Raw genomic sequence first — 22,444 nt, 5'->3', positions numbered from 1 at the left:
AAATTTAAACAATACAAACGATGGGAATTGTTCTGTTTTTATTGTAAGCAAATACGTAGTATAATTCAATCTACCTTATAATGCACTCCATTCGTATCGATTCGTTCCTTCTATTCTTTCTACATCTCGTCTTGTTAACAGACATTGATACTCGTTATTGGTTATTTGATACTCATTGAAAGGAGCACAGAACCATGCAATACGAAAATGATGTTTTTACAACCTTAGAAAACATTTTAAAAAATTATAATTTTCAACACTGTCGAATATTTTAATGTAATAATGTTACATATCGGGTGTCTCAACGTGTGTACAGGGTGTTTGATCACCCCCGCGAAAAATTTTAATGGGGGATTCTAAAGGCAAAAATAAAACGAAAATCAAAAATGGTAATTTGTTGATTAAGGCTTTGGTAAAAAGTTGTTAACGTTTAAAGTTACGAACAGCTGCGCGCGCACGATAGTAGTACATCCAATGTATTTTTTCAGCCCATTTTTCTGGGGCTCTACTGCTCCACTAATATACATTATTTGAATTTGAAATCATTAAAATCCTTCGATCCGTCCAGAAGTTATGATTTTTTTAAACATACGCATTTTGGGGGAAACATTTCTGGCCACACAGTATATTTTCGGTAAAGAATATTTTTCTCGAAAGTGCGTAGGATTTCGGGAGTATGTCCTTTGGAACAATTAAAAAATAATTGTTCCAAAACGATTTAACGCTAAAACTATCGGCACTTCATGTATACCCATTCCTACCATGACCGGTCAGATGACCAGATAACACTGTATGTATAGAAAGTTGCATTTTATGTTTATTCGTAAGATATCCTTCTCTTTTATGTTAAAAAATTGTTTAATTTTCATCGCATAGATAATAAAACGTCCTTGAAGACGAATTTTGTTCCAAGTCGATACTGTAGTTAATTCTAGAGAACCCAACTATTTAAGAAAAAGTGCTAGTAATTACGCAAACATCCTGTATTTAAATTCATTTTCAGTTAAATAAACAATTTATGGTCCAGTTTTATCGTACACTATTCGTACTATCAGTAAGAATTACTGTAGGATTTTTGTAAAGAATTGGAGGAAAATGAAGAAATATATTAAACACACCGCTCGCTATCACATCGCAAACATTAATAATAACAAAACTGTAATTGCTCCTTCGTCTTAAAACCACGCAACTCATGCCTCGCTCGCAACCCCCCACTCTCACACGCGATTCAAACTAAACTGAACTGATCGTCATTCACTATATCTTTCGCTCCTACATTACTGAAACTTCTTTGGGTATGTAGCGTCAAAGTAAATGTTAAAATAAACATAGAAGACAACATAAATAATAATAGTTGATATGGACATCGGATAGGGGATGAAATACCCTTTAAAACGAGCGTTCGAACAAGCCGATAGCTTTATTAGTTCCGGAGATATAGCGATTTTAGTTTCGCGTCGATCGGATGGCTGGTTTCGGAGATAGGGTTTGTTTACGTTTTTGTTGCGCTCGCGCGAGTTCATTCATCCCCCGCGCGCGTAGATAGTAAGCAGTGCGTAGTAAATTCTTGGAAATACTACGCCGGAACTAGGTCACTCGGGCACGACTCACGTGCGACAAAGAGGTACAACGCGACGCGGCAAACGGAGACAGAGATACTGAAAATTAAAAAATTACCCCTTTACATAAATTACGATATCTCGAAAACGGAAAGTCAGATCGACAAAAACCAAAAACCATTTCAAAGAGGAGGCTTTGCCGCTGCTAACGGTGGCTTGATCATGGAAAAAATACTAATAATTTCGAAACTGCAGTTAATTAAAGTTTTTAGTAATTTAATGCGCGTTAGTAGTCTGCCGTAACATGGGAAGCGCCATAAGAGAATTTTTTCAAAATTGCCTATTTACATAAATTACGATATCTCGAAAACGGGAAGTCGGATCGACAAAAACCAAAAGCCATTTTGAAGGAGAGGCTTTGCTGCTTCTATCAGTGGCTCAATGATTAATAAAACACTAGTAGTTTCGGAACCGCACGCATCGAAAGTTTTTAGTATTCCTAATACGCGTTAATAAGCTTTCGTAAGACCGGAGAGTCAGACGTAGCGGAATTTTAGAAATTACGATTGTCTTTATACGATGATATCTCGAAAACGGAAAGTCGGATCGACATAAACCAAAAGCCATTTCAAAGGGTAGGCTTTGCCGCTTCTAACAATGGCTCAATAATTAATAAAACACTAGTAGTTTCGGAACTGCACGCATTTAAAGTTGTAGTATTTTTAATAGACGTTGTTAGACTGTTCTAAGACAGTGAAAACTGTAGATTTCTTTCGTCTTTGCTATAAATATATTTCCTGTTTACATCGTAAGTTAACCTTAATTTGATACCAAATTTTGTCTAGTTTTTTTACAGAAAAATATAAATCATTAAACCGGTCAAATGATCGTTCATAGTATGCAAGACAGACTACATATTTTTCTGAAGAAACAAACAATAAGGATAGAAGTGAATATTTTAAAATTCATTGTACGTATACTATGAGAAAAGTCGTGAAGTTGAATGGCGTTAAAATAATATTCTATGTTAGAATTTCTAAACAAAATTTTAGAAAAGGTCATTTGACCGATTGCGGTAGGTTTGGTATTAAAATTTTTTAATTTTGTTGAAACATTTGTCCACCTACTCGAATTTGTTTCTCGAAAGTGGGTAGGAGTTCGGAGGTATGTGTAATGTCCAGAAATGATTGTAATCGACCCCTGCAACTGAAAATAATTTTTGTAGAACGATTTGAAATTTTTCAATTTAATTTCTTAATAACTTACTAACGAAGCCTCAGTCAAGAAATTGATATTCTTGATTTTCGTCTTATTTTGGCCTCTAGAATCTCCCATTCAAATTTTTCTCAGTGGTGGCCAAACAACCTTGTATAGCCGACTTATGGTAAACCTTACCGCGGTGAAGTTCTCTAAATTTAATGTGTAGAGTCTGCCAGCTGTTAATTTAATAGGCACTACACTCTTTGATAACATAATACTTAGAAGTTGTTTACAATTCATAGACGATTGGTACCATTTTCCGCTTGTCCTGAAAACATAAATCTGCAATTTAATCGATGTTCTAACGCGTGGAATTTTTTTCTTGCCTCAAATCATCCGAATCCTTTCCTCAAATTCTACGAATCCTTTCAAAATTCTTAACAAAGACATTTATTAATAATCGTAATTTTCTTGGTCGAATAACGAAGGTTCTATACAGCATATGTTGAAAATTCAGAATGAAAATAAGAAATAATTTTTAAAAGCAGTGGTCTAGCCGAACAAAGTGGTAGGGAAAGATTTGTAATCTAAACCTACTAATAACATAAATGCTATTTAAAATTTATCTTACTCAGAATTATTAAAACTTGTTAAAAATTCTTACGTGTATTCGAATATGTTGTCAGTGGAGTCTAAGACTTGTTGTCCCCGCCAACTGTCGAGTAAAAGAATACTTAACAAGGAAGTCGTAAACGAACCAAAGCTGAGAGACTTGTTTGGCCTGTCTAAGTTTGCTATTGCCTAATTATAAAATAAATAACCGATAACCATTAAAATCGCTGGTAAAATGTAAGAATTGTTTCGAACCTATTACTGACCTGGAACTGAGTGAAGCTGACACCCATCAAATTGAATCCCAATTGGAACAAGAATGACACCGTGTTTGCATTCTCGATTGTTTGAGCAAATCTTTAATATTATGAAACGTAGTTGAAGAATGGTTCTCGAAAGTCCATGTTTCTTTCGAGCCAAAATAATTTCAAAGTATGTAATGTAACGAAAAATATCAATACTAACTCGATTATGTGTTTGTGCAACATTATGCAGGTTCTGGCATTTATGTACGGTCTGTCTTCGTGTTTGCTGGGGTGCAACTCAATGTCCATATTGTCATCCTCCACGAAGTTTCGTAATCGATCTCTAAAAAATTGCAAATCGCCATTTCCATCATACAGCGATTTCAAAACATTATACAATGCATCAATTTGAATTTAAAATTTTTTATAAATTATTTATTATAATTTATGAATTATAAATTTATTTTATTTCCATGTTAATGGATCAAATAATCTCACAGAATTAAATAAAAGTAGTAATCAAACTCCTTTTCGTCCAAACTTTTTAATTAAAAATTTATTAAGATTTATTTTAATTTTATTGTTATTACACAATTTCCATATTATTTAAGAGATCTTGATAATTTCAGCAAGTCCTATAGTTACTCCAAAACATATTAAACCAGAATGATATTTTCTATTTGCTTATTCTATTTTACGAGCAATTTCAACTTAGATGGAGTATGAATATCATTTATATAAATTTTAATTGTATACGCAACACTGATAATTAAAAATTTTGCAATTGAAACAAGAAAATTAACTAATAAAATTATAAATTATTTATTATGATTTATAAATTATAAGAAATTTTAAATTTTTCATTGGATGGGTTATCGAATATTCGTCCAAAATAATGTGATTTTGCGTAAATATAAAGACCACTTACCGAAAACATTATCAGCTAACGTTCGAATATTTTGTGACACCTGGGCTAGAGATTACGTTCTTACCTCAAAATCTCGCAAAGCGCGCACTCGTGTTGAACGTAAAGTAGTATCATCGAATCACAAGCGACGACGATTGTGATAAATGCCACGGTGCCAAAGTACGAGTGGATCAGCAGAGAATAGTAATATTTCTCCGCGTCCACGAAATGTTCAACGCGATACATCAGCGGCGCTCGTTCGCCGGAAAGATTGAAGAACCCTAAAGCGCTAGCTGCATTCTGTAGCGATGGCATCATCATAAATGGTGTCATTGATCCGTATAGAAAAGCTGTTATTATTAATACGTTACAAATCAAACGATCGTTTCTGTTAGTTTCAAGGGATTCTCTCAATCTTCTAAAGTAGTTGGTGCCGTTGAAATTTGGGATTTTCTGTACTTTTATACGGGGTTGCACGTCGAATTATGCTAGTGTCTATTTTTCTGCGACTTTATTTTGTTCATATGTGCAACGATGCACCAGAAAAATGCAGATGCGTGTTTTTTTAATTAAATTGCATATTTTTATTTACCGGAATGGACTCCCCAGGTAGTTTTACGTAAAAAATCATTGGGGCACCATGTTCAAAAAAGTAACATTTCGTTGGATATATAGGATAGTCTATAACTTTCAAAGCATGCATCGCTCAACAAAATTTTATATAAAAAAGTTGCATAGTTTGAAGGGGTACACTATGTAGTGCATTTGTCTCTTTTATGAGCGAAGACTTGAGATTTGAATGCCAGCTTTGGGTTTTTACGTGGAATACTATACATTTTATACCCAAATAGGGAAGGATATTTTAAACTTAATAACTAATGAGTAATTTGACTTTATCTCTTGAAAATTTTCTTAGCTTAGTATCAAATTGGACACTCAACCTTATTACAGATTTCTGCAGAACAGTGAAAATTAGATAGAAATAAAAAATAAAGTGAAATTGATTAACACTTTTTTACTCAAAATTTGATATTCTTCCATATTTTGGTATAAAAAGAACAGTATTTTCCTTAAAAAAACAAAGTTGACGTTCACATTTTCAGAACACCTTCACCCATAAAAAAATTAATTTATTGTATATCAATTGGAGATTATATATTTATAAATTGATTAGGAATTTGATAAACCCATAAATAATATATAGATTATTAATCTCTCAGTATACAGTGTGTTTGGCCACCCTTGGGAAAAATTTTAATAAGAGATTCTAGAGGCCAAAATAAGACGAAAATCAGGAATAACAATTTGTTGATTGAAGCTTCGTTAAAAAGTTATTAACAAAATTATTGTTAAAAATTGTTAATAAAATTTGACCACCTACACGAATTTTTTTCTCGAAAATGCGCAAGATTTCGGGGGTGTGTCTATTCACCAAAAATGATTGTAATTGACCCCCACAACCGAAAATAATTTTTCCAGAACGATTTGAAATTTTTTTTTTTCGCCGAAAAATTTCAGCAGCTTACCCCCTATCGATTTTTCTTAAAAATTCGTTTTTGATTTTTAATAATTTTGTTTGACGTCCTATAGAAATGTTGTCTAATACTTTTTTATAGGTACTTATGAACTCTACTTTAGAAAAAAGTTTCATTAAAATATATTCACTATTGCAGGTGTTATGGCTATTTGAAAATTGAACCATTTTTATGAGGTTTTTCTCATTTTTCGGGGTCAAGGACCAAGTTTTCGAATATTTTTGCGATTTGTACATATTCTCCACCAAAATACGCGTAGTTTGCTTTTTTAAACATTAAAATCGTCCAATCCGTTCAGAAGTTATAACGTTTTAAAGATACGCACAAAATTTTGGAGTGACATTTCTGGCCTGAAATTATATTTTCGGTAAGGAATTTTTTTCTCGAAACTGGGTAGGATTTTGGGGATATGTGTATTCACCAAAAATGATTGTAATCGACTCTTGCAACCGAAAATAATTTTCCCAGAACGATTTGAAACGCGTGAAATTTCAGGGAAATCATTCATTCATGATCAGACATTATATTTGCAGGAACGAATTTTTTTCTCGAAACTGGGTAGGATTTCGGGGATATGTGTATTCACCAAAAATGATTGTAATCGACTCTTGTAACTAAAAATAATTTTTTCAGAACAATTTGAAAAATTTCAGCAGCGACCCCCTATCGATTTTTCTTAAAAATTCAATTTTCATTTTTAGTAATTTCGTTTGTCACCCGACAAAAAAGTTGTTTAATACTCTTTTGTAGGTACCGATAAGCTCTACTTCAGAAAAAAGTTTCATTGAAATATATTCACTATCGCAGGTGTTATGGCTGTTTGAAAATTGAACCATTTTTATTTAACTTTTCTAATATATAACTAACTAATATTTTTGGAATTTGTATATATTCTTCACTAAAGCACGCGTTGTTGGCATTTCGAAACATCAAAATCGCCCAATACGTTCAGGAGTTATGATATTTTAAAGATTTGGATAAAATTTTAAATAAACATATCTGGCCAGAAATTATACTTTCGGTGAGAAATTTTTTTCTCGAAAGTGCGTCAGAATTCGGGGGTATGTCTATTCACGAAAAATGATTGTAATTGACCCCTGCAACTAGAAATAATTTTTTTAGAACGATTTGAAATTTTTTCATTTAATTTTTTCATAACTTTTTAACGAAGCCTCAATCAAGAAATTTATATTCTCTAGAATCTCCCATTAAAATTTTTCCCAGGGGTGGCCCAACACCCTGTATATTAATAAATGTGTACATAGTGTACCCTTTAAAACCATGCAACTTTTTCTACAAAATTTGTTGAGCAACGCATACTTTGGAAGTTATAGAGGCGCACAAGTTGCGTAGACCACCCTATATTTATCTTTGAGGGTATATTTGGGTCGTGTCCAATCAACACGATAATGTTCAGTTTATTTAAAAATCAAAAATGTCGATATTCAGTTATTCGGTTATGGAATTTGGAGACTGTTAAATATGAATCTTACATTGTGATTGTGAATTATTAAATGATTTTTGATAACTGAAACAACCTTACTTGCATAGTTAAGGGTAATTCTTTTTCCCACTGCATAATGTCGGGAGAGAATTTCGAGTTCATTGCTCGATACCGAATATATCTTCCAATCGTCTCTCATCATGTTCAAAAGGCTCCTCATCTGTATTCGGAGTTTAAGTTCATTCGACGCGATCGTTCGATGTTAACTGGTACGCAAAGTATGGAGGACGTACCTGTTCGCCGTTAAAAATAAAGTTGAAGAATTTGGCGGTGCACATACAGCTGATGATGAAAGGTGCAAAACTTTCCATGAACGAGTCCATGTCACCCACGTTAAACGCTGTTACCATTCCGCCACCCTAAAAACTCATACACACCATTGCGTGAAATATTGCTAACAGACCATGTAACGTTTTCGTAAAAGAATTTTTATTCTAAGCGTAACACTTTTTAAGTTATCGTATTCCAAAGTCAGTATCACTATTGATTAATGATTGTAATATCCGTAAATCGGTTTTGATTTATTAACAATCCCTACTATTGATCGTAGGGTTAATTATGCGAAGATTACAATGAATTTTTATAATACTATTAATAAATGTATTAGGTCGTCCCATAAGTTGGTGGCGTTCGATATTCGAAAATTGACGAGGATAAAATTTCTAATTTAATAGAAAACAAACAGAATTTGCCATTTCAGGGGAACTCTGAAACTTTAAACTAACATCAACGATTCATACGAAACAAATAGATAGTTTGTCGAAGCTTGAAGTTTGGATTCCACATTGGCTAAGAGAACAAAATTTTTTTGAACATGCTTGAGCCTGGTTATATGAATATTTTTTTATTTTTATAATACAACCGAAGCGTATAAGACATAAAGTACAATACTCTCCAGGTTTGATAGTGGGTAAACAATTTGAAAATGTCAATGTTCTAATGAAAAGCGTTGAACTACATTTTAATAAAAAATCAAAGAAGTTTTTGTTTTTTATCGTTTGTATGAACGATATAATAGTTCTGCCAAAGGAAGAGGAGGGGTTGGTCGAACGAGAAGAGATTTACTGTTTTCCATAAAATTCCATTATATTTTTAAAATATTCCTTTAAGTTGTAATAAAAAACTCGACACCAACATATGGAACAAACTAATAGTATTAAAAATACGTAATAAAGTTTCATGCAACTATTCTAATGGTTGTATTAAAATTGTATTAAAACTGACAATGGGCGATATCTACAGGGTGTTACCAGATGGATGGTACTATCGGGCAGGAAGTGATTTTACGTGCAAAAATAAGTCGAAAAAAAAGAAATAACGGATTTCCGTTTGCAGTTTCGTTTACGAGAAAATCGAGTTTGAATATTGTTTCAAGCTTGTATTATATTCGTTCATAGCATATAATAAAACTAAACTTTATACAAGATAAAATACAACAGTCTTGATATTTATTAGTGCCAAACAATTTGAAAGTGTCAATGTTTTGATGGAAAACGTTGAAATACATTTTAATAAAAAATCAACACAGTGGAACACAGAAATAAAGATTCATTTCTTTTTGTAATATTTTGATCAATTTTTGTTAGATAATTTTATAATAATTTAATTAAATAACTTCGAGGTAAATTTTATGTGTTGTTACAAGAAATCATATTTTATGTTTTGTTTTTCAGTGAAATTATTTATCATGTTATATTTCTTGCACAGTGGAGCACAGAAATAAAGATTCATTTCTTTTTGTGATATTTTGATCAATTTTTGTCAGATAATTTTATGATAATTTAATTAAATAACTTCGAGGTAAATTTTATGTGTTGTTACGAGAAATAATATTTTATGTTTTGTTTTTCAATGAAATTATTTATCATGTTCTATTTTTTGCATATTGGAACACAGAAATAAAGATTCATTTCTTTTCGTGATATTTTGATCAATTTTTGTTAGATAATTTTATGATAATTTAATTAAATAACTTCGAGGTAAATGTATTGTTACGAGAAATAATATTTTATGTTTTGTTTTTCAGTGAAATTATTTATCATGTTCTATTTTTTGCACAGTGGAGCACAGAAATAAAGATTCATTTCTTTTCGTGATATTTTGATCAATTTTTGTTAGATAATTTTATGATAATTTAATTAAATAACTTCGAGGTAAATGTATTGTTACGAGAAATAATATTTTATGTTTTGTTTTTCAATGAAATTATTTATCATGTTCTATTTTTTGCATATTGGAACACAGAAAAAAAGATTCATTTCTTTTTGTGATAATTTGATCAATTTTTGTTACCTGCATACTATCTAAGTAGTGTTGAACATAACTACTGTTACTAAGTAGTAGTGAACATAGGTCATTCCTGAATTACTTCTGGTGAAAGCGACATTTCTGCATATTTTTAGATACTTCAGCTACAAATTACTATGGTATTAAAACGTTAATCACATATTTATAAAACACAGACTTTAATGAATTGACTGTCGTATGAAACATGTAGAATATAGTATATTAACAACGACAACGCGTAAAATGAATTTTCACTATGCTCTAAACGGCCTACTACTGGCACAGTTATTCCAATAATAAACGTATTATCCACTCATTTTCAAACTCGATTTTCTTATAAACGAAGCTCTAAAAAAAATTTTATTTCTTTTTTTCGACTTGTATTCGCATTGAAAGACTATCAAATAATTTTGTCATAAAAATCGTAATACCTGAAAGGCCGCTAGCGTAGTAGCGATTGGTAAAAAAACTAATCCGACCAAAATCTTGTCCTTGATAGTCTGATATGGCCACTGACCGATGGAGAACAAAAAGTACTTATTTATTCGCAAGTACTCATACTGACCACTTTCCATTCCATCCATTCTGTTGCTTCTTCGGTTGCTCCTTTTCGTCGACTGAACTTTTCCCGCGAAATGCGAAATGTCGATAGCGTTCGCGTGCGCGCGCCCGACTCATGGTTCCTCGAGTTATTACACAGTCCGTTTAAAAGACGACACTCGGCTGGTAATTGCACAAAATTGATTCCATCAATCATTTACACAAAGGCCAACACAAGGGATGAAAACCCAACTGGGAACGTAATTTCGCGACTGAGCCAAGCTCTGAATCCCATCGAAATTTAACATTGTCAACGCGCGCCTATAATTTGTGCATAGAAAATCAAAGCAGTGTGGAACGTTGGATATTTCCCAACCAGTAGTTTTACGGAACAACGTAACGCGATGTCGTTAGTGTCTCGACTGTCTTCGTTATTTCCTGCAACTTGGTAGAAACATTGACCATTTTGTTTAGGGTCAAATCTTTGTCCCTTATTCTACATAAGGGAAAAGGAACTGTATGTCTGTAAGCAACCATTATACAGTTACAAATTTATCCATACACCTAGGTTAGCAATGATAATGGCCAGAGAAATAAATAAAAACGAACGTATTTAAAAGTAAAGACACTGTGGCGTCGCTTCCCGTGCTCGCCGCCAGAGGGCTCGCGCTCTCACAAGCGCTCGACCGACTTCCTAATATCTCAGTTGTCTTGGAAGCCTGAGCCCCCTTAACGTTCATGCCCGAGTCTGACTGCTTTGAAAAACGATATTTGTTTAATCCAACGGTTTAAGGGATGATAATATTTGTTTTCCTTCAAATTATAATTGAAAATGAAGGAATTTCAATTTCACTGAAACACTTAAGTTAAACCTCCATTTTAGAAGGTTTTCAAAATCTGTACCATGAACGTGGATACATTTTTGAAGGCGGTAAATAAATTCCGCACCAATTTTCATTATCAACCTAGGTGTACGTTCAATTTTGTGAGTAAATGTACCTTTTGTTGTTTCACGACGAAAATTGTAGGCAATATTAAAACGAATTTTGTTAAATAATTTTTTATCCGATTTATTGTGTTTCGAATTTAAAATACCGTCGTTACAATTTCGTTACATCTTATTTGGAAATAACAGCACAGGTATTTATTATTTTATGAGAGACGTTCGAAGCATGGTTTCTCGGTCTCCATACGCTTTTTTTATCAAAGCTTTGCATCTTACTATGCATTTGCATAGTCATTGAAAAATCGTAGACGGACATTCTCCAGATCGATTGGATCGATTTTTATAAATCAAGTTCTTTCAATGAACACGTTGCAACGGTTTGTTATTTTCATACGGTTAACACAGTAATAATAACAAAAATTATGCTGCAGTTTGATCGTTGATTGAATTTGTTTAATCTTGGTCTTTTGCCATATTATACAGTGTGTTCGGCCACACCCGGGAAAAATTTTAATGGGGGATTCTGAAGGCCAAAATAAGACGAAAATTAAGAATACCAATTTGTTGATGGAGGCTTCGTTAAAAAGTTATTAACAATTAAATTCGAAAATTTCAAATCGTTCTGGGAAAATTATTTTCGGTTGCGGGGGTCAATTACAATCAATTTTGGTCATTACACATACCCCCGAAATCCTATGCACTTTCGAGAAAAAAATTCGAGTAGGTGCCTAAATTTTTCGGCGAAAAAAAAATATTGAATCGTTAAAAAATTGTTCAATTTTCATCGGATAGAAGATAAAACGTCCATGAAAACGAATTTTGTACCCAGTCGATACTGTAGTTAATTCTAGAGAACACAACTATTTAAGAAAAAGTGCTAGTAATTACGCAAACATCCTGTATTTAAATTCATTTTCAGTTAAATAAACAATTTATGGTCCAGTTTTATCGTACACTAGTCGTACCATCAGTAAGAATTACTGTAGGATTTTTGTAAAGAATTGGAGGAAAAAGAAGAAATATATTAAACACACCGCTCGCTATCACATCGCAAACATTAATAATAATAAAACTGTAATCGCTCCTTCGTCTTAAAACCACGCAACTCATGCCTCGCTCGCAACCCCCCACTCTCACATGCGATTCAAACTAAACTGAACTGATCGTCATTCACTAGATCCTTCATTCCTACATTACTGAAACTTCTTCGGGTATGTAGAGTCAAAGTAAATGTTAAAATAAACATAGAAGACAACATAAATAATAATAGTTGATATGGTCATCGGATTGGGGATGAAATACCCTTTAAAACGAGCGCTCGAACAAGCCGATAGCTTTATTAGTTCCGGAGATACAGCGATTTTAGTTTCGCGTCGATCGGATGGCTGGTTTCGGAGATAGGGTTTGTTTACGTTTTTGTTGCGCTCGCGCGAGTTCATTCATCCCCCGCGCGTGTAGATAGTAAGCAGTGCGTAGTAAATTCTTGGAAATACTACGCCGGAACTAGGTCACTCGGGCACGACTCACGTGCGACAAAGAGGTACAACGCGACGCGGCAGACGGAGACAGAGATACTGAAAATTAAAAAATTACCCCTTTACATAAATTACGATATCTCGAAAACGGAAAGTCAGATCGACAAAAACCAAAAACCATTTCAAAGAGGAGGCTTTGCCGCTGCTAACAGTGGCTCGATCATGGAAAAAATACTAATAATTTCGAAACTGCAGTTAATTAAAGTTTTTAGTAATTTAATGCGCGTTAGTAGTCTGCCGTAACACGGGAAGCGCCATAAGAGAATTTTTTCAAAATTGCCTATTTACATAAATTACGATATCTCGAAAACGGGAAGTCGGATCGACAAAAACCAAAAGCCATTTTGAAGGGGAGGCTTTGCTGCTTCCATCAGTGGCTCAATGATTAATAAAACACTAGTAGTTTCGGAACTGTACGCATCGAAAGTTTTTAGTATTTTTAATACGCGTTAATAGGCTTTCGTAAGGCGGAGAGTCAGGCGTAGCGGAATTTTAAAAATTACGATTGTCTTTACAAGATGATATCTCGAAAACGGAAAGTCGGATCGACATAAACCAAAAGCCATTTCAAAGGGTAGGCTTTGCCGCTTCTAACAATGGCTCAATAATTAATAAAACACTAGTAGTTTCGGAACTGCACGCATTTAAAGTTGTAGTATTTTTAATAGACGTTGTTAGACTGTTCTAAGACAGTGAAAACTGTAGATTTCTTTCGTCTTTGCTATAAATATATTTCCTGTTTACATCGTAAGTTAACCAGAATTTGGTACCAAATTTTGTCTAGTTCTTTTACAGAAAAATATAAATCATTGAACCGGTCAAATGACCGTTCATAGTATGCAAGACAGACTACATATTTTTCTCAGGAAACAAACAATAAGAATAGAAGTGAATATTGTAAAATTCATTGTACGTATACTATAAGAAAAGTCGTGAAGTTGAATGGCGTTAAAATAATATTCTGTGTTAGAATTTCTAAACGAAATTTTAAAAAGGGTCATTTGACCAATCGCAGTAGGTTTGGTATTAAAATTTTTTAATTTTATTGAAACATTTGTCCACCTACTCGAATTTGTTTCTCGAAAGTGGGTAGGATTAGATGGTAAATACAAAGCAAAATTTTATGTTGTGAGTATGACATCCTTCATTGGAATGTGCGTTATCGCACTATCTATTATCTGAATATTCTTTCTTGTGAACTCCCGATCATCTAAATAACATATTCCCAATTAGAACTTATATATAATACTTACAGTTGTTAGTTAAGCAGTTCTAATTCGATAAAAATTGTAATCTGTATTGTTTGTATAATTGAAAAATAAAAATGAGAACTTTAGTTTAATATTATTGCTATTATTATATTAATAATTTTTAATAGAAGAGAAATATAAATGTTTCATTGAATTTTCAAATGAATATTGAACATTTCGAAAAATATAAAACGGGTATTGAAATTCTCATAAATTGTCTCAAACGAGTATCGATAGCTTTTAAGTATCAAATAGGTATCGATACTTTTTGATACCTACATCTTTGATACTATTCGATTCGGTATTAGAATTTGCGGGCTGGTATCGATATTTATCGATTTGACTATACCGTAACAACGTTTTCTCTATTTTTGCTCACTAATCGTTTAAGAAATATTTCTTTCCTAAGAAATCAAGTAAAGACGATTAAAAAGGTACGTAAAGGTACATAGCGTGAGCTTTAGAGAATACATTCACTTGTTTCTTTATATTCAAAATATATAATATGTTTATTACCCATATATTACTTCTCACATCTTTTTTCATTAAACTGAAACACAGAGTAACAGTTCAAAAACCGACAAATCAATATAAATGAAAACCCGGTGTATTCGCAGAGTACGCGACAGATCACAAACGTATTTGGAACAAAGTGTGTTTTTTATTATATTGGACAGCAATCAGTTTGAGCAACGCGTGTCTAATTATTCATTTTCGTAATCATAAAGAATCTTCGGCAAGCGAACAATCGAGAATTTATTATGCATTTCACTGAAATATCGAGCAGTTTTATCGTTAAGCAAACATACAAATATCAATTTCATTAAGTCACATAGCTGGTCGATATCGTCGTAAATAATACCAAAGACAGTAGCTTCATATATTTCTTCGTCCTCGGAAATTTTCGTTACGAACTGTTTCTGAATTTACGGGAATTAAGATTTTTGATTAATTTAACTATCGACTGTTTTCGAAGACGATTCGTCGATTGATTTCGTACGAACAGCTTGAAACAACTTTCTATATTCACATTACAGAACTGACGCACACGAAGATGCTAGGAATATTATTATAAGGAATTATAAACTTTTGAATGTCATAATGAGCACACGAGACAAAATTTGATCCTCGACAAACATAACATATTAAACAGATAATAACCGATGCGGTAAAATCACGTACATGTGACAGCGGCCATCAAAGTATTAATTGTCAAAGATTTCCAATGATTCGTGCTTTCGACGAATTTTAAATTATACAGGGTGTCCCGCCACCTCTAGGAAAAATTCTAACGAGAAATTCCAGAGACCAAAATAAGACGAAAATCAAGAATAACAATTTGTTGATTGAGACTTCGTTAAAAAGTTATTTAAAGTTCTGCACGTACTGAATTTTTTTCTCGAAAGTGGGTAGGATTTCGGGGGTAGGATTATTCACCAAAAATGATTGTAATTGACCCCCGAAACCAAAAATAATTTTTTCATAACGATTTAAAATTTTTTAATTTTGTCGAAGAATTTCACACCTTTCTGAATTTTTTTCTAGAAAGTGGGTAGGAATTCCGTAGTATGTCTATTGACCAAAGATGATTATAATTGACCCCTGCAACCAAAAATAATTTTTTTAGAACGATTTGGAACACGTAAAATTTCGTGGGAATCATTCATTTATAATCAGACATATTTTCGGTAATGAATTTTTTTCTCGAAATTGGGTAGAATTTCGGGGATATGTGTATTCACCAAAAATGATTGTAATTGACCCCCGCAAGCAAAAATAATTTTTTTAGAACGATTTGAAATTTTCGAATTTAATTGTTAACTTTGTAACGAAGCCTCCATCAACAAATTGGTGTTCTTGATTTCCGTCTTATTTTGGCCTCTAGAATCTTCCACTAAATTTTTTTCTAGAGGTGGCCCAACAGCCTGCATACGTTACAAACTGTCTTCGTGAAAGTAAAATTGAATTCGCAGAGAAGCTGGAAAAACAGCGCGCGTGGCGTTTTCCAACCAACTTGACTCGTCGTCGCTTCGATAATATAAATTGAGATTAACATGCGTGACGACTATATTCTATATATTACATTTAAGACACTTCCGAATGCAATTTTCGCAAAATTGCAGAATATCATCTTTGTTCGATCGACGATTTATGTGTTCATTTTTATTTTTAAATCTCAGAATCAGAAACTCGTACGGTCGGGTCAGAAAAATTTTACGCCTCGAAATCGTCTCTTCCACGGTCAGAGTTTGACGAATTTTACCTTCGAACAACGAATAAAAATGTCAGACTCGTTGGTAAACTAGGTTTGAACTCGAACGTTGGTTTAAAAAGTTCGTTAATAGAAAAGTTCTCTAATCTATAAATGAATTTACGAATGAAACGTACGTAGAAGTTAATTCACGAGTCAAATCTAAAATTTCTATTCGTTATTCGTGAATAAAATTTGCCCGACCAGTTGGGTGTTTTATTCTTGCTTATGAAAGCAACTTCGAATGGTTGAGAGTTTTTCTATCCCGACTCTAGACGCTTTCTTCTTTGTTCCCATTTCATGTATTCGCCAGGGTACGATACTATACCCAGTTCAATGAGAACTGGCGGAAAATATAAACAGAAAGTTTACCCTTTGCACTCCTATGTCGAGTGTGACTCAGTTATTATCTCAGGAGCTCCTTTTCCAAGTCCAAACTAAAAAGGTATCATACACTTAAAAATTACAAAATACAATAGTGTAAATAAACCAGATATTTAATTGAATTTGTTTGTCTCTCTATTTGCTTAAATTGCCCTATTTTTTGTTGGAAGACCTCTTCACTTTTATTACTCTCTTTCACTGTAGCTAAACTTTCCCTAAGCTAAATATTTTCCAGTTTCGTTTTTCCGTCTTTCTGTCTTATCTCTTTTTCTCTCCCTTCACTATTAGGATAAGGCCATGTATACAGGGTGTTCAGCCACCCCTAGGAAAAATTTTAATGAGAGATTCTAGAGGCCAAAATAAGACGAAAATCAAGAACACCAATTTGTTGATTGAGCCCTCTTTAAAAACTTATTAACATTTAAAGTTCCATGCCTACTAAAAATTTTTTGGCGAAATTAAAAAATTTTAAATCATTCTGAAAAAAATATTTTCAATTGCGGGAGTCAATTACAAGTATTTTTGGTGAATACACATACCCTCGAAATTCTACTCAGTTTCTAGAAAAAAATTCGAAAAGGTGTGTAATTTTTCGACAGAAAAAAAAAATTTCAAATCGTTTTGGAAAAATTATTGTTAGCTGTGGGGATCAATTACAATAATTTTAGGTGAATACACATACCCTCGAAGTTCTATTCAGTTTCAAGAAAAAAATTCGAATAAGTGCTGAAATTTCGGTGAAATTAAAAAATTTCAAATCGTTCTGGAAAAAATATTTTCAGTTGCAGGAGTCAATTACAAGCATTTTTGGTTAAAAGACATACCCCCAAAATCCTACGCACTTGTGAGAAAAAAATTCGTGTAGGTGGACAAATTTTATTAATAATTTTGTTAATAACTGTTTAACGAAGCCTCCATCAAGAAATTAGTATTCTTGATTTTCGTCTTATTTTGGCCTCTAGAATCTCTCGTTAAAATTTTTCCCAGGGTTGGCCAAACACCCTGTATAGTAATAAATAGATAAATTAAATGTCGGAATATAGTTTTCCATAACTTAATTTGTATTTTCATTTCCCTCCTTATTTACACTGTTATGTAATAATATTAATATTACATTAATATCGAGAATAAGTACTTTTTCTTCAGAAAATTAGCTTTCTTCCTACTATGTAGGGATCTGGGCATGACGCTTTATCCCTGGCTGTTTATATTTCCCGCCAGTTCTCATTGAACCGAGTACAGTTTATGGCAACTATTAACGCAGGCTCTATCGGTAAAAGTTCGAGTTCTTCCAAGAAATATAATCGTAACGAATCTCGTTATAAATTTTCAACTAATCGAGAAGCGGAGATCAAATTTTTTTATCGGAGAATATGAGCTCGGCTGATCTTCGTCGGGAGTTTGTAGGACTCGTCCAGAAGGCAAATCGATCGTTGAACTTGACAGATTTCTCTATTAGACGATGCTGCAACCGTTGTTGTGACGCATTTTACCACTCTTCGACATGGTGAAGCCAGGACAGCATTGATCCTGTTGCGTCAACGACTGCGAGTTGCTGACGTCGCTGTGAAACGGCGCGTGATATCCTTTGCCTTTCTTGCAGAACACGTCCTTTTCTCGCTTCAGAACGTTCGCGTCCACGGAAGACGCCCTGTTCTCGTACGATTCCTCGAACACCGAGCTTGAACTCGCGTTCACTTGTACTTCCGACTTCGTTTGCTGTCCGGGCGACTGGTTCTCCAAGCGAGGGGACAGGCTGTCCCTGTGCTGACGAAAGTGTTCCTCCGTGTCGTTCAGAAGGGAGCTAAACATATCCATGTTCCTGGTGATCACTGCTCCCATCGAGTTCGACCTACAATCTGCAAATATTTATTTATTGTAAAAAATACAAATCGTAGCGTCCAACAATACAAACGGGGTGTCGGTAGTTGGAAGGAGGAACTATAGAGATGTAGCAGTTGCATCAATTTTTTGACAATGCTGCCGTGATACATTGGAAATTTTATCTGTGAACATTCATTCATAACTCTAGTGGTTACTATGATGTAATATTTGTGGCGTCACTTCCCATGCTCGCCACCAGAGGGATCGTTTCTCTCGCAAGCGCTCGACCGACCTTCCATTAGTATACAGGGTGTTCGGCTACTCCTGGGAAAAAATTTTAATGGGAGATTCTAGAGGCCAAAATAAGACGAAAATCAAGAATACTAATTTGTTGATGGAGGCTTAATTAAAAAGTTATTAACGTTTAAAGGTCTGCACGTACTGAATTTTTTTCTAGGAAATGAGTAGGATTTCAGCGATATGTCTCTTCACCGAAAATTATTGTGATTGACCCCTACAGCCGAAAATATTTTTTTTAGAACGATTTGAAATTTTTTTTTCGTCCAAAAAGGGGACCCTTGTCGATTTTTCTTAAAAATTCGTTTTTCATTTTTAATCATTTTGTTTGACGCCCTACAGAAAAGTTGTCTAATACTTTTTTGTAGTTACCCATGAGCACTACTTTAGGAAAAAATTTCAATGAAATACCTTTACTATTGTAAGAGTTATGGCCGTTTGAAAATTGGACCATTTTTATTGGGTTTTTCTCATTTTTTGGGTTCAAGAATCAACTTTTCGAATATTTTTGCAATTTCTACATATTCTCTAGCAAAATACGCGTAGTTTGCTTTTTTAAACATTAAAATCCGTCAATCCGTTCAGAAGTTATGACATTTTAAAGATTCACATGAAATTTTCGGGCAACATTTCTGGCCATAAATTACATTTTCGATTAGGAATTTTTTTCTCGAAAATGCGTAGGATTTCGGGGTTACGTGCAATGACCAAAAATGATTATAATCGACCCCTGCAACTAAAAATAATTTTTCCAAAACGATTTGAAGTTGTTTAATTTAATGGTTAATAACTTTTTAACGAAGACTCCGTCAACAAATTGGTATTCTTGATTTTCGTCTTATTTTGGCCTCTAGAATCCCTCATTAAAATTGTTTCCAGGGGTGGCCGACCACCCTGTATATAGTGTCTTATTTAAATGAATTCAGCAAGATATCTCGGAAGCAGTTGTAGTTATTAAAAAAATCTTCATACAAAAGTTGTTTGATAGAACAGGCTACATCATGTAGTATTATTTGTTCTCTTGTGATTGTTCAAATGCTCCCCTCTCCTTACCCTTTCCATTTTATCAACGGGACCCCACATAAGTAAACGACTCGCGTGCTTTAGTAGTATGCTTTCTTAAGGAGGTATTGCTGTCTAGACTGTCAATTTCACGGCCCTTTTTGTGATTTTTTTTTTAATGATAGATAAGCTGTTTTATACTGAGACTTTGCAGATATATTTATTCATCTTATAAGCATATACAATATTTTTTTCATGGATAAATATTAAAAATCGTGGGAATTATAACTTCTTATTTAATGGCTCTTTTGGAAAAGGTGCTCCAATAGCTTCCAGGATTCCAGATAATTTGAAACAGAGGGGGTTAAAGTATCGTCATAAGGAAGGTTGTAGTTATAGCAGGAACTAGGGAGAAGTCAGAATCCTGATAAATAAAGAAATGGCAACGCTTCAAGTTTCAGATTTCTATTTGTTAATCGTTCTTTCGTCTTTAGCGTATCAAACAAAATAGTAAAACTCAATATTTTTTTAAATCTCTAGTTCCAGCGATAAAGGCGTGTCTGTTGAATATTCTCTCCAAATTTGAAGTAAATCGGTCTGCTAGATCTTGAAATATCATGTAAGTCAGTTTAAATGCGTTTTTTTAAACAAGAAGCTATAACTCCCGCAATTTTTAATATTTTTTGATGAAAAAAATACTATACATTCCTATAAGACAAATAAATATTTCTGCAAAATTTCATTACAAAACAACCTACCTGTCGTTAAAAAAAAAATCACAAAAAAAGGCCGAAGAAATGACAGCCTAGACAGCAATACTCCCTTAAGTTGTTATCGACCTACCCTTCGTATCGGTGTTCTTCGTTGGCGAATTTGCGACTGATCTTCGAGCAACGTCCTGAAACGTGATCGGCGAATAGATTCTTCTTTCTTCGGGAAGAAACGAGGAATCAGGGAGTGCTGGAGAGACCATCTTGGAACCACGTCTGGAGGACGTGTCTAAACAATGTTGGTTGTCGAACATAGACGGTGTTGTGAAGGTACCGGTTGTTCCCGCTGAAACTCGCTTCTCGATGCTCCTCGTGTGCCACTGCGGTGGTTCTTGAATAGTAATCCCCTTCGTCGACGATGACCTGTACTCCCTCTTTTCCAGCCAGTAGGTTTTCATCGTCCCTAAAATACGAATAGTTCGCATCAGTGCTTTTCAACACTATCAGGTCATTCCTCACGAGATCGAACACCTTTTAAAGCAAGTTTTCAAATCATGTTCAACTTTGGATACGTTGTAGTCCTTGGCGATATTTAAACGTATCTCTAAAGGTTTCTCAAAATTTTAATGGGAGATTCTAGAGGCCAAAATAAGACGAAAATCAAGAATATCAATTTCTTGACTGAGGCTTCATTAAAAAGTTATTAACGTTCAAAGTTCCGCCCGAACTGAATTTTTTTCTAGAAAGTAGGTAGGATATCGGGGGTATGTCTAATGACCAAAAATGATTGTAATTAATCTCTGCAACTGAAAATAATTTTTCCAGAACGATTTGAAATTTTTTAATTTTGTCGAAAAATTTCACACCTTCTCGAATTTTTTTCTAGGAAATGAGTAGGATATCGGGGATATGACTCTTCACCAAAAATAATTGTAATTGACCCCTGCAGCCGAGGGTATTTTTTCTAGAACGATTTAAAATTTATTTTTTCGCTGAAAAATTTCAGCAGCTACCCCCTATCGATTTTTCTTAAAAATTCATTTTGTATTTTTAATAATCTTGTTTGGTGCCCTACCGAAAAGTTGTCTAATACTTTTTTGTAGATACCCATGAGCACAACTTCAGGAAAAAGTTTCATTGAAATATATTCGCTATAGTAGGAGTTATGGACGTTTGAAAATTGGACCATTTTAATGGGGTTTTTCTCATTTTGCGGTGTCGAGGACCAACTGTTCGAATATTTTTACGATTTATACATATTCTACACTAAAATACGCGTAATTTGCTTTTTTAAACATTAAAATTGTCCCATCCGTTCAAAAGTTATGGCGTTTTAAAGATTCACACGAAATTTCGGGGTAACACTTCTGGCCAGAAATGATATTTTTGGTAAGGAATTTTTTTCTCGAAAGTGGGTAGGAATTCGGTGCTATGTCTGTTGACCAAAAATGATTACAATTGACCTCTGCGACTGTAAATAATTTTTCCAGAACGATTTGAAATTTTTTAATTTTGTCGAAAAATTTCACACCTTCTCGAATTTTTTTCTCGAAAATGATTAGGATTTTGTTAAGATATTCGAATATCCTTTTTCGTACCTTTGCCCTTCACCTCTATCTCCCCTCGTTCCTTCACTTTGTACGACGGCGATAATAGTTCTCGCGTGGATTGCGATATATGAATTTGCATCGCCTGACTGGTCGCCTCCATTCGCGATGCAGTGTTCACTGAATCACCGAAGAGACAATATCGCGGCATTTTTAAGCCGACGATGCCAGCCACCACGGCGCCGCTGTGAATTCCAACTCGTATTTGAAGATGGAGACCTAGAAAAAAGCAAACAGCAATTGTATTTCG

The 22,444-nt window shown here is 33.8% G+C and overlaps 2 protein-coding genes across 4 annotated transcripts in view; both read right to left on the bottom strand.

Annotated features, from left to right (window-relative positions):
* Positions 1–172: 172 nt before the first annotated feature.
* LOC143343503 (uncharacterized) lies at positions 173–10,432 on the bottom strand. The gene is made up of 9 exons (XM_076768471.1): positions 10,280–10,432; positions 7,796–7,921; positions 7,602–7,722; positions 4,609–4,873; positions 3,837–3,959; positions 3,638–3,728; positions 3,424–3,560; positions 2,955–3,087; positions 173–223 (listed from the first exon to the last, which is right to left on the bottom strand). The coding sequence occupies exons 1-9, from the start codon at positions 10,430–10,432 to the stop codon at positions 173–175; spliced, it is 1,200 nt and encodes a 399-aa protein (XP_076624586.1).
* A 3,431-nt stretch (positions 10,433–13,863) lies between these two features.
* Positions 13,864–22,444, bottom strand: part of Gyc88e (Guanylyl cyclase at 88E) — a 57,314-nt gene continuing 48,733 nt past the window's right edge. For all 3 annotated transcript variants that reach the window (XM_076769643.1, XM_076769645.1, XM_076769644.1), the window contains 3 exons: positions 22,186–22,413; positions 20,721–21,050; positions 13,864–18,613 (listed from right to left, as the gene is read on the bottom strand). In XM_076769643.1, coding sequence (XP_076625758.1) covers positions 18,210–18,613; positions 20,721–21,050; positions 22,186–22,413 — 962 coding nt within the window. In that variant the 3' untranslated portion in view covers positions 13,864–18,209. The remainder of the gene's footprint in view (positions 18,614–20,720; positions 21,051–22,185; positions 22,414–22,444) is intronic.

This window comes from Colletes latitarsis, chromosome 7 (genome assembly GCF_051014445.1).
Source record: "Colletes latitarsis isolate SP2378_abdomen chromosome 7, iyColLati1, whole genome shotgun sequence".
Lineage (NCBI taxonomy): Eukaryota > Metazoa > Arthropoda > Insecta > Hymenoptera > Colletidae > Colletes > Colletes latitarsis.
This window is presented reverse-complemented; position numbering and strand designations above follow the sequence as displayed.

Coding starts and splice junctions, on each gene's coding strand:
- LOC143343503 (XM_076768471.1), bottom strand. CDS start 10,432: ATGGATGGAATGGAAAGTGGTCAGTATGAGTACTTGCGAATAAATAAG. Junction 3,960..4,608: donor GCGCTTTGCGAGATTTTGAG/GTAAGAACGTAA, acceptor GCAATTTTTTAG/AGATCGATTACGAAACTTCG. Junction 224..2,954: donor ATTTAGAGAACTTCACCGCG/GTAAGGTTTACC, acceptor ATGTTTTCTAAG/GTTGTAAAAACATCATTTTC.